Source organism: Xyrauchen texanus, chromosome 37 (genome assembly GCF_025860055.1).
Source record: "Xyrauchen texanus isolate HMW12.3.18 chromosome 37, RBS_HiC_50CHRs, whole genome shotgun sequence".
NCBI classification, from domain to species: domain Eukaryota; kingdom Metazoa; phylum Chordata; class Actinopteri; order Cypriniformes; family Catostomidae; genus Xyrauchen; species Xyrauchen texanus.
The window spans coordinates 22,817,174-22,843,930 of record NC_068312.1 but is presented as its reverse complement, the minus strand read 5'-3'; the positions used below and the strand labels follow the sequence as shown (position 1 = coordinate 22,843,930).

Below are 26,757 nucleotides of genomic sequence, written 5' to 3'. Positions count from 1 at the left end.
GTGAATATGGTGATGTTCGTTTTTTTATTTATTGTAGTTTTGATATGTTTTGGTATGCATTTAGTTGTTACATAACACTTATAAATGATGAGCTGTTACTTAGTTCATTGTTGCACACTTATTTTGTAACTTTTATTTTGAAATAATCCGCCAACCCGTTTTCTCACTGGTAGTCTCGCGTGAACACAGTCCAAACAAATCGTGCTCACGGTTACTAGCGTATAACATATTTAGCCAAAATGTTCAGCCGTACAAGTCAACTCACAGAGGTATATTAAGTTTCTGTTATGAATATATATTAACTTTACAATAAGGGCAGACTTATAACCTCGAACTGAACAAGAATGTTTATCGAAATACAGAATTTATAATGCTACAGGTGAGTGATAGTTTCGTGCACTGGGAGGACATGTTTAGCTGCAGGCCTGCAGATCGGTGCCTGGCAAGAGCAGCCCCTCATGGGATCAACTGTTGATTTTTTAGGAACTGGCCTCGCAATGGACTTAATCCTGCATTAACATTTCACAATTAGTGTAGATTTGTATGTTTAATGTACTTTTAAATAGATCTGTGTCCAGGCAAATATAATTTCACAAAACTTAATTTTTGTCTTTGCTTGAAAATCCAATATTGATAATTTTATATCCTATTCTCTGTAAACATGAAGCACCCATTTCAAACAATTTGCTTGAAATGAACAAGATGGTTATAGTCTTTATGTAATATAGCTACACAGAACTATTTTGCGAGGAGAGGAGCAGCCAGTTGTCAAAAGATGTGTGGAGTGTTGTTCTCTGTACCACTGTCCTTACTGTGGGCCTGATATGTTCAAACCCACCATCAAAAGCAAGTGTCTGAAACATTTACAAGGACACCGCAGAAGAGCAATACGACACAAAGGCAAGTACTAAACAATACATGAATTAAGCACAATTTTTTTATAGAATGCTTATTATTTACATATTTAAATTCATAGTGTTTACCTGAATGTGTAACATGTATCGCAGGATTTGATTATTCTGAACTTTATTTACTTTGTACTTTACACAAAAGTTGGCAAAATACCTTTGCAATCGTCTATATAAAATTACAATGAACACTATTTGAAACCTTATCTTAATAACATCTGCTGTATGAAGTGCTGAAAGTATAAAACAATAATGTGAAAAGAATAAAACAAGTCTAAATAATTTTTGTCTGAATTTCACACATTATACAACTCATGTTAGTTTGTGGTGTCTTTTCCTTATATTCTTTTTCTCCTCCAGAGTTCTTTATTTTCAAATGTCATTTAAAGTGCCGAACTGCTCCACACTTTCACTGCATCAGCTGCACTTCCACCTTCATGAGGAAGGATGGATTTCTAAAACACCTGCTTATGTGTGAGAGCAAAAAACCCAAGATAGTGGTAGTGGAGGTCAAATCAGAGGAGAACTCACCTGCGTCAGAAACTGTTACAACAGTCTCATCTGAGGCAGGCAGTGCTGAAGATATGACTGTTAGTGACAGAGCCAAGAGCCTGGTCTCTGAGGACACTCCGATAAACGGGACAAGAAAAGTTTATCTTGTGCAACACTCATTCCCTGAACAGGTGAAAAATAAGCTAATTTCATGAGTCAAAATGAACACAAGTAGAAATGCTTTACACCCTGTGCTCTTACAGGCTCCCATTGTCCTGCAGTCTACAGATGAGCAGAGAGTAGACCAGGGGCCTACATGTGAAGAGATGGCAGTCCCAGGGTCTGAAAATGAGATGGTGGGCCAGGGTCCCACAGGTGAGGACTCTTTCCAAACAGAATCTGGGTCACATAAACCATAATTTCAGAAAGCTCTGATGTTGTGCTTCATTCCTCAGTGAGATTATAGATTTACTTTAGATTCCGAAATCAAAGACCAGATCAGTCGACTGATTATCTGTCAAACAGACTGCCAAACAGCAAGACAATAAGATCCAATATATAAAGTATAATGGTCTTGTATATGTTGATTTGCTCTTTAAAGACATCTTGATAGCATTACTCTTCTTCTATGTAGCTGATGGAGATATTGTGGAGGGGCAGATGAGCACAGATAAACCATCAAAAGCCCCAACAGATGAAGGAAAGCCTTCAGTGGTAGACCTCAGTGTCTCCAAGTCCACTGAGAACCCCCACCCCACAGAGACTGATGTTGACATACAGACTTTGGTTAATGAAATCTATGGACACACAGCTGTTGAAAGCACTGTCCCACAAAAGTCAAGATCCGACAAACAAGATCTGTGTCCTTTCTGTGGTTTAATGCTGCACAGGAAAAATCTGCAGATGCACTTGAGGAGGAAACACCCAGAGCAAGTGTCAAGTCAAGAGAAACCGGCTCAGGTGAAAAACCCAAAACAGCAGAGACTCCCTCTGCGACAACAACAAAAGGTGAGATAATGAGAAAGAATCAGTGTGTACAGCTATTGTGATGTTTGGCATTTATTTTTACTTATAGTAAAGACATACTGATAATTGCTACTATTTGGAACATTTCCCTGCTGAAAAGACCAACTAAAACCAGATTAAGCTTCAGAGGGGTTTTGAACCTTTTAGCTGGTCTCCTTGCCTGGGCAAACAGCTTTAAGCTGGTCGATAGCCCATCCTGACCAATTTAAGTAACCTTGGGCTGGTTTTAGTGTTTGTTTGTTTTTTTTTTAAGCAGGGAAACAATTTAATTAAATTTAAAAAAAATAATAATAATTTTAGATTAAATATCTTAACTGTACGGAAGAGGATTAGGGCCAAGCAATAATAAAAAAAAATAAAGCCATCTCGAGATTAAAGTCATTATAATGCGAGATTAAACTCGTTAAATTTCGAGAAAAAAGTCGAAATACAATCTTGAGAATAAACTCATTAAATATCGAGAATAAAGTCGTTGTGTTTCGAGAAAAAACTCGTTAAGTTTAATCTCGCATTATAATGACTTTATTCTCGATATTTAATGAGTTTATTCTCAAGATTGTATTTCGACTTTTTTCTCGAAATTTAACGAGTTTAATCTCGCATTATAATGACTTTATTCTCGATATTTAATGAGTTTATTCTCAAGATTGTATTTCGACTTTTTTCTCGAAATTTAACGAGTTTAATCTCGCATTATAATGACTTTAATCTCGATATTTAATGAGTTTATTCTCAAGATTGTATTTCGACTTTTTTCTCGAAATTTTTACGAGTTTAATCTCGATATTTAATGAGTTTATTCTCAAGATTGTATTTCGACTTTTTTCTCGAAATTTAACGAATTTAATCTCGCATTATAATGACTTTATTCTCGAGATGGTTTTATTTTTTTTATTATTACTTGGCCCTAATCCTCTTCCGTAGTACTGGTTAAGGATTGCATGTTCACATTTAATCTCCGTTAACATCAACAACAACGTACATATTCTTTATATAGGGGAGAGGACGATTCCATAGGAGTAAAGATAAATAAAATATACACTTTCCTTCTTTCAGGGGCAGCGAATTTCAATTCTCGGTGATACTATCCATTCAAATTCCGTGATTAAAACAGAGATGTTCTTACTTATCGACGCAGTTAAATGAAGACTGTGTTGTCGAATATATTGTATATGAACCGAACACCCCCCGCTCGGCTCTCAGAGTGGACTCGTCCGCACAGAAAACGGTCAAATATTCGTGTCATGATAAAATGAGTCTCTCCGTCGCCCGTGGATATTTGGCGCTTACATGATGCACTCCGCTATCGCCACTATTGTTTTTGTATAAACAGTTTTAATTTTCGCCCAATTGACACCCTTCTATTTTGAGTTGCGAATCGGGACTACATTGTAATGTACGGACTCTCACTTTCATTAACATGCTGAATTAAATTTCATAAGATTAATCTCTTTTATGAGCATTCACTTGACGTACTAGTGCCGTTGATTTGATCAATTCGTTATAAAGGCTTATGGGATAAAATAGGCAATTTAATGTCGCAAATTGAGTGAAAAATATACCTAATTGATGATTATGTTTCCAAATATGCAAAGCAACTGTTACATTTAAGAAATAAGACTAGTTTATAAATACTGCTTTGTTGCTGTAGTCTGTAATCTCTGAGATGCATACTGTACATACTGTTGCCAATATATGAAGTATCTGACTAAGGGCTGTTTACACAGTGTGAGCTCTCATGTAGTGTTTGTTAACTCCTGTTGTTTGTTCACATTGTTTTCTGTTTATATTAACACATTGTTTGTGTTTGTGGTTTTAGATTGCAATGGAGAGTGAGATCAGAGATGTGTTCAGACACTGTATCAGGTTTCCCAGTCCTATTTCTGCCTCTTTGATCGCTGACGAGCCAGTGGACACTGCCAATGACAAGCGGTGCATTACGGTGTTGACCTGTGAGTCTAATGCCACTAACAGAGTCCTAACACTGTTGGACAGTTTTGTGACTTAGTTACTTAAAGGGATACTTTATATTTACTCATCATTTACTCACCCTCATGTCATCCCAGATGTGTATGACTTTCCTCCTCCTACAGAACACAAACAAAGATTTTTAGAAGTATATCTCAGCTCTGTTGGTCCTCACAAAGCAAGTGAATGGTGACCAGAAATCAGAAGGTCCACATTGTACGTAAAGGCAGCATAAAAGTAATCCATATGACTCCAGTGGTTAAATCCATGTCTTCAAAAGTGATATGATAGGTGAGGGGGAGAAACAGATCGATATTTTATATTTTTACTATAAAATGCATGGTAAGTTGTGCGTGGTTCGCAGAGAGAGTAGCATGAGCCTCCACATGAGGAGTCTTCGTGGTGTCATGCACGATGAGCCACGTGATAAGATGCATGGATTGACGTCTCTCATGCGGAGACAACTGAGACTTGTCCTCTGCCACCCGGATTGAGGTGTGTAACTGTGCCACCACGAGGACCTACTAAGTAGTGGGAATTGGGAATTCCAAATTGGGAGAAAAGGGGCTAAAAGTGGATAAATGCAAGAACATAGATTTTTAGTATGTCTGATATCAATATGCAGGGATACATATGAGAAGCACGGACATATGAAGCTCTTACAATACATGTTATCAACTAAAATAAAAATTCTGCTCGAAATGTTGCGTTTGTGCTTTGAGTAAATTTCAGATGCCTCTGGGAAACAGCTTTCTTTGTTTTTTTTTCTGAATTTGATGTGCTTTCATGTCATGCAGTTAAACGGTCACTAGTGATTATTGTATGTCGTCATGAACAGAGGTCCTCCCCTCAAAATCCGATCACAAATGGTCACAGGAGACACATTTAAGTGACCAGGTGTAAACAGCGAATTGTCTTGCCTGACCACATGTGATTGGATCACCCAAGACGCATCTTAGTAAACGACGTCAAAGTCAATTCCACACCAGAATGTGGATGTGAAAGTGTATATCTACGGTAAAAAAGGACTTAAATATTGATCTGTTTCTCACCCACACCTGTTATATCGCTTCAGAAGATGAAGATTTATCAACTGGAGTCTTACGGATTACTTTATGCTGCCTTTATGTCCTTTTGGATCTTCAAACTTCTGGCCACCATTCACTTGTATTGTATTGCAGAGCTATTCTTCTAAAAATCTTCATTTGTGTTCCGCAGAAGAAAGTCATTCACTTCTGGGATGTCATGAGGGTGAGTAAATGAGAGGATTTTTATATTTGAACTATCCCTTTAATGAGTATTTACAGTAATTATGCATGGTTTTCTCTCTCTTTCTGTAGGCTGGAGTCAGTGTGACTTGGAGAGTGGGGTGAAACTACTTTTCTCTCAGAAATGGACACTTCTGTGTAAACATGACATAATAGAATACGTGCTTCCATCTGGAACGAGCACATACATGCAGGGAGCGTAAGACACACACATGTACACAAACATGCACTTTCAGCCTAGATATGAGAGAATGTTACTTGCAGGCATTTATGTATCTTTAAATTTAGTTAAGGCTAAATATTTTTAAGCTTTTGTCAAAATGCTCAATACAAGAAGTAAAATACAACAAAAATCTAGGTAAAAAATATTAGTTGAATCAGTTATGAATCAATTAATTGAAACACTATGAATTGATTCACTTAAATTAATCAAACTTACACAATTTTTGCTACTGAAGCATAAAACAGAGACACTATTAAACATCTGTCTTAACTCTCTCATCCTTTTGTCATGAGTCAAGGAGGGATTGTGAAATTAGTCTAATGAAACACTTTTTGGGAACTCAGTCGCCAAATCAAAAGTCGTTAAAATCATGATAGTCACAAGGTTATTTCCAAGAAGATGTAGTAGTACTGTATATAGTATATAGCGCCATCAAGTAGTACATCTCCAAAGTCATGGCAAATACACTGGCGGCCAAAGGTTTGGAATAATGGACAGATTTTGCTGTTTTGGAAGGAAATTGATACTTTAATTCACCAAAGTGGCATTCAGCTGATCACAAAGTATAATCAGGACATTACTGATGTAAAAAACAGCGCCATCACTATTTGATAAAAGTCATTTTTGATAAAATCTTGACAGGTCCCATTTCCAGCAGCAATCACTCCAACACCGTATTCTTGAGTAATCATGCTAAATTGCTAATTTGGTTAGAAAATCACTTACTATTATATCAAACACTGCTGAAAGCTATTTGGTTCGTTAAATGAAGCTTAACATTTTCTTTGTGTTTGTTTTTGAGTTACCACAGTATGCAATAGACTAGCATGTCTTAATGTCAATATTAGGTCATAAATGGCTAAAAAGAAACGTCTTTCTCCAGAAACTCATCAGTCAATCATTGATTTGAGGGATGAAAGCTATACAATGCTTGAAATTGGCAAAACACTGAAGATTTCATACAAAGCATGAAACACGTTTCATGTATAACAGTAATGAGAAGACTCAGGGGTTCAGGCCTTATGGGAAGAATTGCACACAAAAAAAAGCCATTTTTGAAACAGAAAAACAAAAAGAAAAGGTTAGACTGGTCAAAGAAACACAGACATTGGACAACAGATAATTGGAAAAGAGTGGATCTTAACCCCATTGAGCTTTTGTTGGATCAGATAGACTGTAAATTATGTGAGATGTGCCCGACAAGACAGCCACATCTATGGCAAGTGCTACAGGAAATGTGGGGTGAAATGTGACCTGAGTATCTGGACAAAATGACAGGTAGAATGCCAAGGATATGCAAAGCTGTCATTATTGCACGTGGAGGATTTTTTGATGAGAACTCTTTGATGAGAACTTGTATTAATAATATTTCACGTTATTAATGTTCTGACTATACATTGTGATCAGTTGAATGTCACTTTAGTGAATAAAAGTACCAGTTATTTTCCATAACAGCAAAATCTGTACATTATTACAAACTTTTGCCGCCAGTGTATATTATGAATATTCAATATATCACCCAGCCCTAACTTAATATTAACAACGCGCACACTGTTTCAAAATGTATCTCTCATTCTCAGGTTGCTTAGTTGCCAATCTCCATCTGGGACACTTAGAGCTGTCATCCGGGAAGAGGCAGTACATCAATACCTGGAGGTAATGACAGATATCACGGACTTTAGCATGTTCACTTACTATGGAAAATTTCTCTTAATCCTCATTTTTCTTTTGGCAGGTATGGGGTCAAAATGGTTTGGAGAAAAGTTTTGACCTCACAGCTCTGAATAAACATGGAAAAGTGTATGAAGATGGTAAGAGAGATACTGTCACTGTTTATGTTTGCATTTTATACACTCACCTAAAGGATTATTAGGAACACCTGTTCAATTTCTCGTTAATGCAATTATCTAATCAACCAATCACATGGCAGTTGCTTCAATGCATTTAGGGGTGTGGTCCTGGTCAAGACAATCTCCTGAACTCCAAACTGAATGTCAGAATGGGAAAGAAAGGTGATTTAAGCAATTTTGAGCGTGGCATGGTTGTTGGTGCCAGACGGGCTGGTCTGAGTATTTCACAATCTGTTCAGTTACTGGGATTTTCACGCACAACCATTTCTAGGGTTTACAAAGAATGGTGTGAAAAGGGAAAAACATCCAGTATGCGGCAGTCCTGTGGGCGAAAATGCCTTGTTGATGCTAGAGGTCAGAGGAGAATGGGCCGACTGATTCAAGCTGATAGAAGAGCAACTTTGCCTGAAATAACCACTCGTTACAACCGAGGTATGCAGCAAAGCATTTGTGAAGCCACAACACGCACAACCTTGAGGCGGATGGGCTACAACAGCAGAAGACCCCACTGGGTACCACTCATCTCCACTACAAATAGGAAAAAGAGGCTACAATTTGCAAGAGCTCACCAAAATTGGACAGTTGAAGACTGGAAAAATGTTGCCTGGTCTGATGAGTCTCGAGTTCTGTTGAGACATTCAGATGGTAGAGTCAGAATTTGGCGTAAACAGAATGAGAACATGGATCCATCATGCCTTGTTACCAATGTGCAGGCTGGTGGTGGTGGTGTAATGGTGTGGGGGATGTATTCTTGGCACACTTTAGGCCCCTTAGTGCCAATTGGGCATCGTTTAAATGCCACGGCCTACCTGAGCATTGTTTCTGACCATGTCCATCCCTTTATGTGGCCTGGATGTGCATCCCACAAATCTCCATCAACTGCAAGATGCTATCCTATCAATATGGGCCAACATTTCTAAAGAATGCTTTCAGCACCTTGTTGAATCAATGCCACGTAGAATTAAGGCAGTTCTGAAGGCGAAAGGGGGTCAAACACAGTATTAGTATGGTGTTCCTAATAATCCTTTAGGTGAGTGTACATCTTTTACTATGATTATACCAATTAACATTAGTGCATAAATATGTATGATTATGTATGCTCATTTATGTGTGTGTGTAGCTCAGTTCGCATGTCTAGCCTGGTCACCATGTGAAAAAAAGTTACTGTATGTTGCTGAGAAGAAAAGGGTGGAGCTATCAGGGCTTTCATCACTTGGATCAGCCAATGAGGATGGAGGGATAGTGTTGCTGGAGGAACAGGTGAGATATCTGTCAACAGAGGTTCACCCACGTTTTCTTAGAGTAACATTTGATGGTTATATATTTGATGGTTATACAATAGAATTGAGTTAACTGGAATGAAGCATTACCGCTAAAGGCTCTAGGGTTTGCGTAGTGGCCAACGTGTTGGTTTGCATTATAGCTCTGCATTTTGTCTGCGTCATTTGTGAGTATACAGTCAAAATTCTATTGTATTTTATTGTACAGATGTATCTTTTGTTGCATTTTTGCTTGTTCATATAAAACAGAATATAAAATCAGCAGATTCTCACAAAAACAAAAAACAAAGCAGGTCTAAACAAAAAGTGACACAATCACTGATCAGTGCATATAGATGCATACATAAAATCATCTTGGAAAAAATGTGCTGCTACCTCAGATAATTTCTTGTCATGCTGGGGGGTGGTCTCTGGTAACAAAGCAGACCAGTCACAGCTGTTGTCGTCTGCATTGACGCAAAGTTACATTTTTGAAGAGGTGCATGTCAGGCTACGGCGTTGGCTATAATATAGTGTATGTATAGTATAAATCGGCCTTAAGTCCTTGTGATTTGTCTATGTATTTAGGATGTATGAGAGTGTGTCTCTGTATGTGTTTGTCAGGATAAGAATTTGTACGCTGAAGACTGGGGTGAGGGTCTGGTGGGTAAATGCTCTCCAGTATTGTGTGTAGCTGATCTTAATAAAGGAGCAGTCATCGTATATGCTGGTGTCCCTCCGCACATATCACCAGGGCAGGTGAGCTTATTCTTTCTGTGTGCTTAATCGTAAACCTGAATTTCGAGTTGCTAATTATTGTTAATTCTCAAGGCTTTGTGGGCACCTAATGGGCGGGGCGTGTTGTTTGTGGGCCAATGGAATGAGCCGTTCAGATTGGGCCTGAAGTTCTGCACCAATCGTAGGTGAGAGAAGTTAGAGAATGCTTCAGTCCCTTCAAGCATCTGTTTTTTTGTTCCAATATGCTGGTTTCACAAAACCACAACTTCAGTAGTCAATACCAATCCCAGTAAATGTTCACGATTCTTTATGCCAATGTTGATTCAACAGAAAATAAAACCATTTAATTAAAAAGTTAATTCATATGAATTAATAAGTCAGCATTAATAAACATTTTAAATTAAACTGAAACAATGACTGTCAGTTGATATTAATTCAGTTTGATTAATTCAGTAATAATTCCCACCCAACAGTATTTACATTAACTGACATGCTTAAAGTTGATTGAATCATGCCTTTTTTTTTTTAGACAAATCAAAATACCCTTTTAATATAATGTTTTGTTTTTGTTGGTGATTTTCTCCTGCTATAGATCAGCACTCTATTACCTGGATTTGAAAGGGAACTGTGGTAAGATTCTCTATAACAGATACTGTGTGTATGCGTATTTGTAAGTTATTGTATTCGACTTGGTTTTTAAATTATGGGCTTTGACTACGTGATATTCAGTTTTGTAAAACAAAACACATTATAAACACTTATCAACATAAATCTGAAACTAAGGTTCTGAGCACAGTATGGAACAGTTACAGTAGCATTTCCACATGAGCACAGCTTGGCACGGCACAATTATAAACCTTTCTCGGACTAAACCTACTAAACCATGCTGGTGAAATGGCTTTAGTATGTGGCAACAATTTGTGAACGCCAAGGTAACTTATAGCACTTTTAGTAGTTTCTAGCTTTTCAAGTTTCAAATCAATAAAAGTTAATAAAAATAGGTTATGTTTAGTGTATCTTCATGATTTTATGATGATGGTTTAACTAGTGTTGAAGTCTACATTTATTTTTTACACACATTTTTGTCATGGAAGTTGATTACTAGCTCGTTAAAACGTAAAATGTATCAATATATACTTGTATACTATTTTCATATTATACTTGTATAATAATTTGTCAATAAATGTAATTTGCTAGTCTGGGAACTTTACCTTTCTGCATGTTTGTGTCTGGTGGCATACACATTTGCTTTCCTTTTTGCAATGTGGGATGTGCCTTTCCTGTGTATTTGCAGGGGAAAAAGCAGTCCCAAAAACTTGATCATCCTCCATAGTGCTCTCGCTCCAATGTTTACCTCTCACGCTGCCACAAAAATACGGATCTGTTATGTACATTCTTCTGATTTCACTGCACCACAGTGGCAAAAGAAACTGTATCCATAGCAACTGGCCCAGATTGGCAAGGAACATTTTGTGACAATAACTGTTCAGCCTGATGGGAAAAGAAGCTTATGTCTCTGTGTCCTTTAACCTCTCTCTGTCCTTTACTATATTTTGACCTGGTCAGAGTGCTTGTCGTCTGAAGGTGTGTCTGTGTTGAGCCCTCGAATGAGTCCAGACTCCTGCTGGATTGTCTACTTGCAAGGACAAGTGTTTGGACCACATCATCAGTGCTTGAGTATGATGCTGGTGAGACCTTAAATCAGTGACTAAACATATCATTCATTTACAAGAACAGTTGGAATGCCTGGGAACATTTTGGTGTGTCTAAAATAGTCATTTTGTTTATTAAACATAACTGTTTTGTCTTCATCTCTCATAGTATGATATGAAGAACAGAACCACTTCAGTCTTGGTTGATGTGGTCAGGAGAGCAGTAAAAGGTATCTAGATGAAAGAAAACTCATATGCACACAAACACACATATTGCTGATTGATGTTAGTGACATAATTTTCCCCCACAGGTCAGTTTGCTGGTATATATGAATCCTTGCCGCCTCACTGCTGGTCTGCAGACAGTGAGAGAATCTTCTTCAGCAGTGCCTGTGAAAACTACAAGGTAAACCGAAAAAACATTTGTAGTAGTATTTATTATTTGTTATATTTACAAACATGAACCATGAAGAACAATTATAAACATCTAAAAATCAAGTATCATTTGTATTTTATAGAATTTCATATGATTTATTATTTTGTTTAGAAAGAAACCAGTGTGGTACTGAAAATACACTGGTGGCTAAACGTTTGGAATAATGTACAGATTTTGCTCTTAAGGAAAGAAATTGGTACTTGTATTCACCAAAAAATGCATTCAACTGATCACAATGTATAGTCAGGAAATTAATAATGTGAAAAATTACTATTAAAATTTAAACATGTTCAGAACTTAATCTAGAGTTCTCATAAAAAAATCCTCCACGTGCAGCAATGACAGCTTTGCAGATCCTTGGCATTCTACTTGTCCAGATACTCAGTTGACATTTCACCCCACTCTTTCTGTAGCACTTGCCATAGATGTAGCTGTCTTGTCAGTTACTTCTCACGTAGCTTAATGCTCGCACAAAATCTCAATGGGGTTAAGATCCATAACTTTTACTGTTATAAATGAAACTGGTGTTGAGCGGATAGAATTCAATTAAGCTGTCGGCTGAGGACATGTGAGGCATCTATTTCTCAAACTAGAATCTCTGATGTACTTATCCTCTTGTTTAGTTGTACATCTGGGCCTTCCACAACTCTTTCTGTCCTTATTAGAGCCAGTTGTCCTTTGTCTTTGAAGACTGTAGTGTACAACTTTGTATGAAATTTTCAAGAAATTTCAAGCACTGTATAGCCTTCATTCCTCAAATCAATGATTGACTGACGAGAAAGATGTTTCTTTTTTTGCCATTTTTGACCTAATATTGACATTAAGACATGCCGGTCTATTGCATACTGTGGCAACTCATAAACAAACACAAAGACAATGTTAAGCTTCATTTAACAAACCAATATATCTTCTAGTAATACATTTGCAATTTACCATGATTACTCAAGGATAAGGTAATCCGTAATCAGCAGTGATTGCTGCTGGAAATGGGGCTTGTGTAGATTTGATCAAAAATGACTTTTCAGATAGTGATGGTGCAGTTTTTTACATCAGTAATGTCCTGACTATAGTTTGTGATCAGCTGAATGCCATTTCCTTCTGAAACAGAAAAATCTGTACATTATACCAAACTTCTGGCCACCAGTGTATCTGATGATTTAGGATTTTTTGATTAGGTTGTTCGATGGACACAATGGTCATAGCTCCTGGACCACCACATGAACCGCAACTTTTCTTTTTTCAGTTTGCCTACTCCCAATATCAAGTATAACTACACACACACACTACCAGTCAAAAGTTTTGAAACACTTTACTGAATTGTTTCTCATTATCTTAAAAATCTTTTGATCTGAAGACGTATGCTTAAATGTTTTAAATACATTTTTTAGACCAAAATATAATTGTGCCACCATATTAATTTATTTAATTATAAAATTATAATTTAATAATAATTTTTTTTTTAATTGGACCAGATAATAAAGAAAAGCAGCCAATAAGTGCGCAACATAGATGGGAACTCCTTAAATACTGTTTAAAAAGCATCTCAGGGTGATACCTCAAGAAGTTAGTTGAGAAAATGTCAAGAGTTCATGTCTGCAAACTCTAGGTAAAGGGTGACTACTTTAAAAATGCTAAAATATTACACCGTTTTGATTTATTTGTGATTTTGTTAAGTCACAACATAATTCCCATAGTTCTGTTTCTGTGATTAGATGACTTTACTATTATTCTAAAATGTGGAAATGGAAAACTTTTGACTGGTATTTTAGTAATATAGAAATAGTATCAGACGGGAAGTAAAAACTGTAAGGTTGCCATTTTACAAGTTTATATCTATTTATTTTATTTGTATAAAAAAAAAAACATTTAGCCCAGTTTGTTGCAATTAAACGTGTTTGTGTATGTAGAGTTGATAAGATATTTCATATTACCACAAAAATCATATGGGGTTCCCCATATTTCACACTGTCACAGAACTGAATAAAAAGGATATATCAATTATTTAAAAATTTAAGTTACTAATAAAATTATCACATGTTAATTGTCCTTAAAAAATCATTTGTTTTATAAAGAATAATCATCTTTTAGGGATCAGAATGTTTCCTTTAAAGTAACACAGGTCATTTTAAAGATCTGATTCTCTGTGTTTAATAAAGTATTGATTGTAGCGTGTGGTAAGTTGTGATTTTGTTGTGATTTGTGTGTTCTGCTAGGCAGTGTTCTCAGTGGACAGAAGTACAGGAAGAGTCACACAAGTGTGTGGAACGGACGCTCTAAGACTAGGTAGTGTGTGTGTGTGTGTGTGTGTGTGTGTGTGTGTGTGTGTGTGTGTGTGTGTGAGTGTGAGAGCATATATGTGTTTGTATTTATAGCATGTGTTCTGACAAGTCATCCTTCTGTAAATTTGTGTTTTGATTTGTTTCTTGCCTGTGGTGACAGTCACTGATTACTGTGGTGTGTTTGTTAGATGGCTTTGGGAGTGTGCAGCTGTTGACAATACAGAAAGACATGATGGTGATGAGCTGCTCGTCTCCAAATCAGCCACCCTGTCTGGTACATAAACACACATGAGCACACTTTTTTTTTATAATGCAATCTTTTTTTTTAGAAATTACATATCTACCTGTATGTGTTCTGTAGAGAGTCGGCTTTCTCTCATCAGTAGATCATGCTGAGGACATGCATCTTTATAATCTGGGCAGAGCAGATGTGTATGAGGGATTTGATTGGCAGCCCATGTTGATCACACCCCCTTCTCAAGAGGAAAACCATCAGTTCTGTGAGTAGTTTGGATGTATCACATATGGGCCATCCACAAACACAGATATTTTACTGCTGGAAGTCTTAGAGTGGCTGTAGTGGGTGTTTCTACTGCCAGATACCCTAACGTTATTGGTGAAATGCACATTTGGCCATAGTGTTATGAATTCAGATTACAAATGTGGTGTTTTGCCTGTAAAAAATAACTTCACTTCTATTGGTAGTTGCTGCATTAATTTGCATTTGCATGAAGTTAAACTTTTGTCAGCTTTGTTGCTAGCTAGAAATGCCCACAACACATCACTGATGGTCACTGTCAATGAAAATCACCAACTGTCACTGAAAACGAAGGACTCCAATTGTGTGAACATTCCTTTACACTTATTAGGTACATCAATATTTATTAGTGATTTTATACTTTCTTCTCTCTACCCTTGCCTCTCTATAGCTGATCTGAATATTGGAGCAATTTTGTTGAAGCCGTATACTCCAGAGAGAAGGAAAACTCCTCTAGTGGTGAACCTACATGGTATGTCTGACACAAACAATAGTTTTGTCCACCTCAGTTTTTTTCAGACATCAGGAACCATGTTTACATGCAACCAAATAATCTGTTTATAATCTGACTGATTGGCTCAATTGGATAGTAAAGCTGTCATGTAAACACAAAAATGAACCGATTGAGCTGGATCCGTATTAAATTTCCATCCCATTGAAAGGGGTGGTGTAGATCTAAAATAATGAGTTTAAAAGAAAAATATGAGCCATGTAAACATTTGAATCTGACTACTTTCTCAATCAGATTCTAAAATACCTTGCTCTCATGCGCAGAGATGTGGTGCATAGGTATGTTTATACATGATACTCTTCACATTTTTACAAAGCAATGACAAAATGCATTATTAAGGGTATGCAGGCTCACACTGAATATTTTGCAGGGCACATTGAACGTTGTGTCATTCTTAATAGGGACTTTAAGCAGCAAGTGCTGTTAAAGGTTAAAGGTGCTGTGTTCCATTGTGTGTACGTGAATTCACTCACTTCCAGAAGTCGTAACCATCATTTCTAAAGCATTTCTTCTTTGTCATAGTGACAGTCGATAGTACATTACAGATTTGGAAAGTAAATGTTAGAATATGTTTTACAAGAGATGATGCAAAGGGAGCACATTAAATAGCCTAGCCAATCCTTCTTAAAACTCATGTTAAATTTATTACAAACGGTCGGTTATAGCCTTTGAATAAACCTAAAAAATAGCATTAGCGTATTAATAATATCTAGGCTATTTATATCGTACAAGAGTGAAACTCATCTTCTGACAGTTATTTACACTGCAAGCATCCCTTCTCTTGCTGTTTTAAATATTATTTTTTCCTTTTTTCTTAAATTATTAAATGCTCCATTCTGCCATCATTATTGCTTAGTGATTTTTGCGTAGCATCCTGTCTGCAGCTGTTGCTTAAAGTCCATATCGTTTTGTTTCTTTTCCACATCTGTAAACTCCTTTAAGGACAACAAGGGACAACATCCACCTGTCTTTACTTGCATCTATGTCTGCTGTTATGAGGCGGAAAAGGGATGAGGCAAAAAGTCAGAATCAGTCAGGGTATTAGGCGCTGCTTTGAATGATTCGTTTGCCAAGTAAAGTGTGTAACTTAAGAAGAAAACGTGCTTCTCTGCTTGTTCGACAACTGATGCTCTTCACATGTGCAGACATTTTGTTAGGAATACTTGTAAAGCACATGTAAACAAAACTTTGTATCAAATTGCAAAGTTTAGGGCCCATATAAACAGTACATTCAGAATCTGTAATCGGATTGAATTCATTTGTATTGCCATAAATTAGTGGATGTACTGTAAACATTGCTAGAGATCAGTGAAGTGTTTGTTTATGCAGGTGGTCCTCACAGTCATTTTGCTGCAGAATGGAACTCCACAGCCGCTGCTTTAACCAAACTGGGCTTTGCCGTTCTGATGGGTAAGTGTTTGTGAATGTAAAGCTACTGTCACCGTATGAACATTAGAAGACATTGAGCAGTGATTTAAGAGTGTGTATTACAGTAAACTACAGGGGTTCCACTGGTTTCGGCCAGGACAGCATAGAGTCTCTACTCGGAAACGTTGGCATTCAGGATGTCAAAGATGTTCAGGTAAGCACACACACACACACAACAAATAAAGTGCTCTTGCTCAAAAAAAATTGCATAGACCATATTGTCACTGTTTCGCTCTTTTCCTGTTTTCCAGAGAGCTGTGTTGTGTGCTTTGCAGAATGAGGCAACACTTGATCCTGATAGGATCGCAGTAATGGGTGGCTCTCATGGTGGCTTTCTGGCTTGCCACATGATTGGTCAGTATCCAGATTTTTACAGAGTGTGTGCAGCACGGAACCCCGTCATTAATGCAGCCACGCTGCTCGGAACATGTGACATTTTAGACTGGTAATGCTCAGATAAATTCTTTAATACCTTTGCTATTATATGCATAGATCCAACGTATTCAGGCCCAGTAAAAGTCTTTAAAGGGGTCATGACATGAGGAATCAAATCTTCATCTTTTGACATTTTAGAGGTCATTGAATTATAAAATCATACTGTAAGTTTCAGAACGCAAAACTTCCTCACTGCTAAAAGAAAATTTTTACAAACCAAGCTGCCAAAACAACTTGATCTCTTTTTCTCTTTGTTGTTCAGCACTTATTATCATGTTACAGTTCAAATAGCACACGTTGTCAAAATTATTGACTATTAATGCAGTAGCTTGAAACAAGTCACAGATCAAAGCAATAGTCAGTCATCTATCAGAATAATCATAGCAAAAGAAGGTGCGCTAATGTATGTGATATTCTTGTTGACATATGATTTGATATGAAGCATAACAATCATGTCCGTTATGCATTTTTTGAGTGTTTAACGTAGGCAATAGAAGGGAGACAATTTGTTCATATTAGCATAGTTATCTTAGTAGAAAGTATGAATTTATTTGAATTAATATTGTTTTAGTGACATAATCTTAACCTCTTTATTAAAATTTTATGGAAGTGACCAAGCACTGAAAAACAACAATACCATAAATGTGTCTCTTATAATGTAAAAAAGGTGCTGTTATGACAAAGTGTGCATATTGTTTTGATAGTTCTAATAGATAATGTTTTAGATAAGTCTCAGGAAAATAATTTTTGTTTACAAAGTGAAAATAAATAGTCCTACAATCTCTCTTGCAATTATAAAATATAGCTGTTTGGAAATGTTTTTGAAATGGTGCAAATTGTCTGTTTTGCTAATTGTTTATTTTGATCTGTTTCTTTTTGAATATTTGTTTACCAAATTGAATATGGTTTGGGGTGGGCTGTTATTTTTTATTCAAACACTGACAAATTTTGTTGTTGCATTTGGAGTTTGATAGGGTGAATAATAAATGCTTTGACGATACCAAACACGGCACAAACCTGCATAAACGATGAAGACAGGTGATAGTGATTGACATGGGGTGTAGCCTGTGTGACCACACGGATCCCAAAAGCTTGTTGAATACAATGAAAGGAAAAATTATGATGTTTAGATAACTGGCAGAATTCAAACACAAACGAAAGGCACCAGTTTGGAACAGTTTAGACGATGGGTGGAGAGTGATATCTCTGCTCCCGAAAAGTTTCTTGCTATATCTAAGAAAGGGAAGTAGTTATTGTTTCTTTTAACGATACAAATCAGCACAAAGGAATGGAATAATCTTTGGTAATGATTTCAACCTCACAGGTTGGCAAAGGTCAGAAACCTGTAGTGAGCAGTTCCACGAAAATGTCAACCCATATCATGTAAAATAAAGTTTTTAGCAAAGGCACAAAACCCCTTTTCAGTTGTTCATTTAAATTTGTATTTTACTGTATTGTAGTGCTATAATTTATTTTTTTGTATTTATTTTTTTAAGGAAATTGCATTGTTTTCCACCTCTTAATTTTCAAACAGCTATATTTTATAATTGAAAAAGAGGGATTGAAGGACTACTTATTTTAACTTTGTTAACAACAATAATCATTTTCCAGAGAGATAAGGAATTATCTGAAAAATATGCACACTTTTTCATAACAGCACCTTTTTTACATTATAAGAGCCACATTTATGATATTGTTGTGTTTCAGCTCTTTGTCACGTCCGTAACGCTTTAAAAGTTAATAATAATCACTAAAAAAATATTCACATTTAAATTAATTCATTTGACAGACGCTTTTATCCAAAGCGACTTACAAAAGAGGAAAACACAAGTGAATCATCTTAAGGAGACAATGGTATGAAAAGTGCCATATTACAAAATTTCACTAGCATCAGAATAGCATTCAAATCAGATTAAAGTGCAACAAGAGTGTTTTTTTTTTTTAATTGGCTATTTAAGTGCTCATGAAAAAAGACATGTTTTTAGCTGTTTTTTGAAGACAGAAAGTGAGTCAGCTTCATATATGGAGTTGGGAAGGTCATTCCACCAACGTGGTGCATCTTTGTGTTGGTACAACAAGGCAACATTCCTTAGCCGACCACAGGTGTGGGCGTGTAGCTCTACAGAAATGATTTTAGATATGCTGGAGCAGACCCAGTGACTTTTCTGTATGCCAACATCAGAGCCTTGAACTTGATACGTGCATCAACCGGCAGCCAGTGAAGAGAGACAAGGAGTGGTGTAACATGCACCCTCTTTGGTTGATTAAAGACCAGACATGCTGCTGCATTCTGGATAATTTGCAGAGGTCTAATTGCACATGCAGGAAGGCCTGCAATGAGAGAGTTACAGTAGTCCAGTCTACAGTAGTAATGACAAGTGACTGAACAAGTAGTTTTGTGGCATGTTCAGAGAGGAAGGGTCTTATCTTCCTGATATTGTAGAGTGTAAATCTACATGATCTTGCAGTCTTTGAGATGTGGTCTTTGAAATTTAGTTTATTATCGATGGTTACCCTGAGATTTTGACCCTTTGCCTAGAGTTTGCAGACATGTAGCTGCTTTTCTTTATTATTTGCTCCAAGTCATCGATTTAAAAAAACTTTTTTTTATTTTTTATAAAATCTCATATATATATATATATATATATATATATATATATATATATATATATATATATATATATATATATATCTGTGAGTTGCTGTGGTGGTTAGTGTTTCCTGTTTGTCAGCTGACCTGGAGGGCTGATAGATTACATCAACATGTATTTTTGTGGGTTGCATTGTAGTAATATCAATGCAACCCACTATTCGTTCAAATAAATTGATACTTTCTGTAGAAAACTTACATATGTTGAGTATGATGAACATATGGTCTCCCTTCTGTACTTTAAACACTCATTGAAAATGCGTTCATATGTATGTCAACGAGAGAATCACTAACATTAGCGCTCCTCCTTTTGCTATGATTATTATGATAGATGACTGACTATTGCTTTGATCTGTGACATGTTTCATGCTATTGTAATTATAGACAGCATTTGAGAAGGGACCATTTTGACAAACTGCAATTTGAACTGTAACATGATAATAATTGCTTTGCTACTCTGCGTGTTCTGCTTTTACTCTCACCAGGGCGTCACTCGCTTGCGCAGCGCTTTCTGAAATGGTAAATTCAGACTATATATTTAAAAATGCAGCCCATATCGGCTTTATATGTGCAAGGCCATATCACAATTTTAAACGTATTTAAATCCATCGTGCTGCTTTGATGTTTATATCATACAGATGTCTCAGAGATCAAAGATAAAAGTTTTAGTGTTTTGATTTCCCCCTCATCAAGTAATCAATCAAATACCTCATCTGTATTTCTGGATTGTGCATTTCAATTCACAAATGTTTACTCATGCCCACTTTAGTCACGCCTGTATCACAAGTTAATTTCCCGATAATTAATTGAAATGGTTCGATATATACTGGTCATGTGTACTTGATATGTAAAAGTTGACATTTTCACTCCAATAGCTGGAGTTGCCATTGTAGCTCTGTGATTGGCCAAAAATGCTCTGTTTGACATCCACTTTCTGTAAGATCTTAATTTCTGCATTTTGAATTTAAGAATATTGAATTCTATATTGAATTTTAAAATACTTAATTTCTTTAGCTGTCATTTTATAATCTGAATATTTACATCTAATTTCACCTCTAAATTCAGAACACAGAATCTGCTGTTTAAAAATACAAATCTATAAGATATGCCACTAAAGCAATTACATTTTGTTAAATGCCACATGTTTAGAATACACATTTATGAAATTCAAATTGAAAATTATAAAATATGCCATGAAAAATTCAATTTTGTTAAATGCCACATCTAAAATTCAAATTCATAAAATTCAAATCTTTTTGTCTTTTATTAAGCTCCACACAAAACCAAGAGTTTCTGGAAAATTATCATGATTTACAAATATAGACTGCTTTATGTACAAAAAAACGTTACTAATATTAGAAGTGAACTTCAAGGAACATATTAAAATTATAAAAATAGGCATGTCATGTCCCCTTTAATTCTAAATTTATAGGGATGGGACGATATGGTTCTCACCATTCATTTCGATATATGATATGAGGTTCATGATTCAATAGTAAAACACTTAAATGACTAAGTATAGAATTTTCTTTTATTTTAATGTTTGAGAAAATGCGCATTATAATTTCTCATAAAAATAAAGTTCTTTAAAGCTGATTTCTCCTATAGCTTAATATGCAGAGACAACTATTAGTAAGCATTCATAGGTACATTTTCTCAAAAACTGTAAGCACCATCTTTCTGTGGCACTTTGAAAAGTTCTCTGTTTAGAGCGACCCGCTTAGGCCCACCACAACAACGTTACTCAACTAATGGTGTGGGACTATCTCTTTGTTTGACCAACGGCAGATGGGGGGTGTATTCAGAAAGCTGTTTTGAAAAAGTTTATTTTTGCAATTTTGTTTGGTGGCGCTAGTGTCGCTGGAGTTACGTACTTCAGCTTTAATACACAATATAATTTAAGTAAGAGTTTCTCATATACCTTTCTCTGTAAGAAAAGACCACAAACAAATAAGCCTTCAATAACTAGTTGGCTATACAGTGCATCCAGAAAGTATTCACAGCGCTTCACTTTTGAAAGATGTGAAAATGTGAAAGAAGTTTGTTTGAAATCTTTGCAAATTTATTAAAAATAAAAAATTAATAAAATCACATGTACATAAGTATTCACAGCCTTTGCCATGCCACTCAAAATTGAGCTCAGGTGCATCCTTTTTTCACTGATCATCCTTGAGATGTTTCTACATCTTGATTGGAGTCCAACTGTGGTAAATTCAGTTGATTGGACATGATTTGGAAAGGCACACACCTGTCTATATAAGGTCCAACAGTTAACAGTGCATGTCAGAGCACAAACCAAGCCATGAAGTCCAAGGAATTGTCTGTAGACCTCTGAGACAAGATTGTATCGAGGCACAGATCTGGGGAAGGGTACAGAACATTTTCTGCAGCATTGAAGGTCCCAATGAGCAAAGTGGCCTCCATCATCTGTAAATGGAAGAAGTTTGGAACCACCAGGACTCTTCCTAGAGAAGGCCGCCCCAACAAACTGAGCGATCGGGGGAGAAGGGCCTTAGTCAGGGAGGTGACCAAGAACCCGATGGTCACTCTGACAGAGCTCCAGCGTTTCTCTGTGGAGAGAGGAGAACCTTCCAGAAGAACAACTATCTTTGCAGCACTCCACCAATCAGGCCTGTATGTTAGAGTGGCCAGACGGAAGCCACTGCTCAGTAAAAGGCACATGACAGCCTGCCTGGTGTTTGCCAAAAGGCACCTGAAGGACTCTCAGACCATGAGAAACAAAATTCTCTGGTCTGATGAAAAAAAAGATTGAACTTTTTGGCCTGAATGGCAAGCGTCATGTCTTGAGGAAACCTCATCACCTGGCAAATTCCATCCCTACAGTAAAGCAGTGGTGGTCGTAGCATCATGCTGTGGGGATGTTTTTCAGCGGCAGGAACTGGGAGACTAGTCAGGATCGAGGGAAAGATGAATGCAGCAATGGACAGAGACATCCTTGATGAAAACCTGCTCCAGTGCGCTCTGGATCTCAGATTGGGGCGAAGGTTAATCTTCCAACAGGACAACGGCCCTAAGCACACAGCCAAGATAACAAAGGAGTGGCTACGGGACAACTCTACGAATGTCCTTGAGTGGCCCAGCCAGAGCCCAGAATTGAACCTGATTTAACATCTCTGGAGAGCTCTGAAAATGTCTGTGCACTGATGCTCCCCATCCAACCTGATGGAGCTTGAGAGGTCCTGCAAAGAAAAATGGGAGAAACTGCCCAAAAATAGGTGTGCCAAGCTTGTAGCATCATACTAAAAAAAGACTTGAGACTGTGATTGGTGCCAAAGGTGCTTCAACAAAGTATTGAGCAAAGGCTGTGAATACTTATGTTCATGTGATTTTGATTTCAAACAAACTTCTTTCACGTTGTCATTATTGGGTATTGTTTGTAGAATTTTGAGGAAAATAATGAATTTAATCAATTTTCATCAAATAACAAAATAATGAAAAAGTGAAGCGCTGTGAATACTTTTCGGATGCACTGTAATTTAGAATTTTTTGTCATGATTATTTTAATCACATTTTTACTTTTTCAAATATGTAGTTGTTACATAATAATAAATTTCTACAGTTTACATTCTTTTGTATAACAAGCACTATAATGGGACTGTCACTGAAAGAGTTTAACGTGCATCTCACAGACTTGTGCTTGTGTTCCATTCATTCATTCATTCATTCATTCATTTATTTATTTATTATTATTAACGAGTGAGAAGTCTGGTTTTTTTTTTAGTGCATCTGTGCTATTTTTTATTAAAATTTATATTTCTAGTTACTTTTTTATCTGACTAAATATTCAATAACAAGTGCGGGATCTCATCTTTGATGGACACACATTACATGGAAGAAGCGTTTAATTTATGATCACATAGAAAGAAAACAATGTGTTGCAAATTTCTAAATATCGAGTTTTGCCTTGATTTGGTTAGTAATTTTTTTGGTTGGCAATATATCGGAATTTGAGTTCGGTGGACAGGATTGGATATTGGCAGTGTGTTTCACTGTCCCCTTCTGCATATCGTGGCACCCTTCTGCATATCAAGACACCATTTTGCGGCCCCGTTTTGCAGTGGCCCACCAGGAAATCTCACGGTTCTCCTGATGGCCAGTCTGCCTCTGGTCCCATCCCTATAAATAACAAGTGTTATTTAGTCCAGCAATACAGGGTTAGTCAGGAAAACCTCTTATAATATGCTGTGTTGATGTTGGGGTATTTTGAAATAATAATGTTAAATATGTTGTTTATGGAATATACAACATATTTAACATTATTATTTCAAAATACCCCTACATCATCACAGCATATTATAAGTATTATAAGTATTTAGTTTAGAGTGGTGGATAGTTTCTGTAATGATATTGTGTGCTTGTGTTACTGCACCTTACAGGAGATATTCCTCTGTTGGGATTCAGTATTCTTTTGACCTGCTGCCCACATCACAGTCCCTCACTGACATGCTAGAGAAATCGCCTATAATACATGCTGCACAGGTATATATACGTATACACACTCATAGACATACATACAGGAAAAGTGATGAAGAGAAAATATTTATGTGGTAGCTTGTGTCCATGCAGTTCACACATTCCATGATAAAGTGCTGATGATGTGTGTTGATATGTAACCTTAATATGACTCCCTCTATGTGTGTGTTTAGATGCGTGCTCCTGTGTTGTTGATGCTGGGTGGAAGAGACAGGAGAGTATCACCTCACCAGGGCCTGGAGCTCTACAAAGCACTCAAGAGCAGGAACACACCTGTCAGGTACGCACGCACTGAAAATTCCGATTATTATTCACTTTTTTTTAGTGTTCTGTTCATCCTCTTTATTTTTTCCCTCTCTATTTCGCTCTGCTTTCATGTCTCTCCCATATTCTATGTCTCTATCTGTCTCTCAGGTTACTATGGTACAGTGATGAGGGTCACTCATTGTCCAAAGTCAGCACTCAGTCTGACTGCTTCTTCAACATCGTTCTGTGGTTCAAAGAACATTTAAATTGAGAGCACTCACAACAACAGTTCTTAGTCTTTGCAAATCTACTGTTTGAGTACAGAAGTACTCAAACGCTCATAAAATATCCATAAGATGTTTTTCTGTCTGCACACATCATCTTTTTGCCAAAACTATATGTCTATTAATATTTCTGTGCACCCAAAGTCAGAGTATTCAGGTCCCTGGCCACTAGAGAGCAGACCTGTCCAAGTTTAATTAGCCAAGCAAAATAATGGGTCAAATGACAATGGATGGGATCATTATGTAGAGAAATCTGAGCTTATGTACTGTGATGCTGAACTTCTCTCTTTTCGGAGTCAAAATCCGAACAGTCATGCTTTTTTGGTTATGAAAGATTTAAACTACCTTTTTACCCTTAACTGTATAATTATGAAGCTTGTTTATAGAATAGTTTAGTTCAGAATAAAATACATGTACTTTTAGAATGGAAAGTACAAGAAAATATGATAAAATTGCTTCTAAAAATGTATCTGCAAATATGTTAAACATTCCATTGTGGACTGTGTTTCACACTAAGATGTTTATAAAAATGAAACCAGAGAGAAATGTGTACCAAGATGTTTATAAACATAAAACAAGAGGGAAATGTGTTGCAGTTACTGTGACTGAAGTACACGCCCACAGACACAAGATAGGTGTGCACACTTTTGATGGTGGCTGCAATAAAGGTTCACATGATCTAAGATTCTGGTGTCTACACTACCCATAAAAAGTTTTACAATACTAAGACATTTTTGTTTTTGAAATGCTTCTGTTAAAAAAGGTGCATATAAATGGATTATTTCTATTTAAATAAATGCTGTATTCTTCAATCTTTTTGTTCATTCAAGAATCCAATACTTGCAGCAAAGCAAGTGTTTGGCATGTAATGTTAATTAAAGCTGGCAGTTTAGGACCTACGAGGGGACTGTTTCTCAAACTAGAGATGCTGATGTACTTGTCTCTGGGTCATCCTCTTCTCTCTTTGTCCTCGATAAATCCAGTTTGCCTCTTTCAAAACAGCAGTGCAAGGAATCGCCTTCATCTCAAAAGAACAACAGACTAATAAAATTCAGGCGAAGTTTCTTTTTGGCCATTTTTAAAACCAAAATATTACTTGCAAGTGTAAAGTGACTTACTACTTACATCGTTACTTACTTGTATAAGTGAACTTAATACTTCAGCAACTGGAAAAGGACACTGCATTGCAAGTTCCACACTTTATTAGTTAGCACAACGGTTCAAAATAAGAAAAGTTTCTTGTGTACCAAAATAACATAAAAATTATTTCTTAAGAATTAGGGGACAAAAAGTGTTTTCTTAGTAAACTGCTGAAAATGGGACTTTGCCGTCAAGAGTAAAGATTGAATTAAAAAAAAAAAAATTAAACACTTGGATCAGACTATTAATTTGCAACATTACTAATGTTTTGGTCAATCAACTGAATGCAGCCTTGGTGAACAGAAGCATCTATCTTCCTAAATACTGAAATGTCTGTTCTAGAACTAGACCAGATGTGTATTTCATTATAAACTCTCTAAGGAAGTTCCTTTCCTTGAATGATTTTTGTAGTTTCGCCACATTTTTATCCTTAAAATTAAAAACTCAAAACATAAACTCCCCTTTGACAGATTTATTTATTTTCATTTGTTTTAATTAATGGCATGTGCAACATGAGCTAGCTTTACCTTACAGTGTTTTAAGGCCGATTGTAGCATGTGGATTTCAACTATGCAGAGGGTCTCCTGGGGCAGATTGTGTCCTGTTAGACATTTAGAGTTAATATTGCATTGTTAATGACCCACAGAGAAAGTTTTAGAACACAGTGGGTCACCTGAGAACCCTGACACTGTGTGTTTGTTTATGCATGAGAGAGAGAGAGTTAAATGCTTATTTAATTTTATATTGTATAGTCATTGTGTATATTGTTGTTATAGGTTTTTTATATTATTATTCATAACCTGGCACCTTATTTTAATTCTATTGTTATTGTTACTGATGTTTTATTATGATCTTTGTCTTATCTGTTTTGTGTATTAGGGCCTAATGCTTTAGCAATAATGTATGTAAACACAATCATGCTAATAAAGAAA

The 26,757-nt window shown here is 36.4% G+C and overlaps 1 protein-coding gene across 1 annotated transcript; it reads left to right on the top strand.

Annotated features, from left to right (window-relative positions):
• Window positions 1-198: 198 nt before the first annotated feature.
• Window positions 199-26,757, top strand: LOC127631345 (acylamino-acid-releasing enzyme-like). Its single transcript, XM_052109456.1, has 26 exons — window positions 199-269; window positions 729-900; window positions 1,269-1,591; window positions 1,664-1,775; window positions 2,035-2,408; window positions 4,246-4,378; window positions 5,735-5,861; window positions 7,466-7,541; window positions 7,621-7,696; window positions 8,856-8,995; window positions 9,619-9,753; window positions 9,826-9,917; window positions 10,325-10,362; window positions 11,299-11,420; window positions 11,554-11,614; window positions 11,696-11,790; window positions 14,034-14,103; window positions 14,288-14,373; window positions 14,461-14,599; window positions 15,029-15,109; window positions 16,478-16,558; window positions 16,642-16,730; window positions 16,828-17,021; window positions 24,059-24,161; window positions 24,329-24,435; window positions 24,570-26,757. Exons 1-26 carry the CDS (start codon window positions 240-242, stop codon window positions 24,670-24,672), a joined length of 3,159 nt encoding a protein of 1,052 aa, XP_051965416.1. The 5' UTR covers window positions 199-239; the 3' UTR covers window positions 24,673-26,757.

What these genes read in the sequence shown, in the direction of transcription:
- LOC127631345 (XM_052109456.1), top strand. Translation starts at nt 240, where the DNA reads ATGTTCAGCCGTACAAGTCAACTCACAGAG. An exon ending in CAGTACATCAATACCTGGAG is followed by an intron (nt 7,542 to 7,620) that starts GTAATGACAGAT and finishes TTCTTTTGGCAG; the next exon opens with GTATGGGGTCAAAATGGTTT. An exon ending in GGTCAGGAGAGCAGTAAAAG is followed by an intron (nt 11,615 to 11,695) that starts GTATCTAGATGA and finishes TTTCCCCCACAG; the next exon opens with GTCAGTTTGCTGGTATATAT.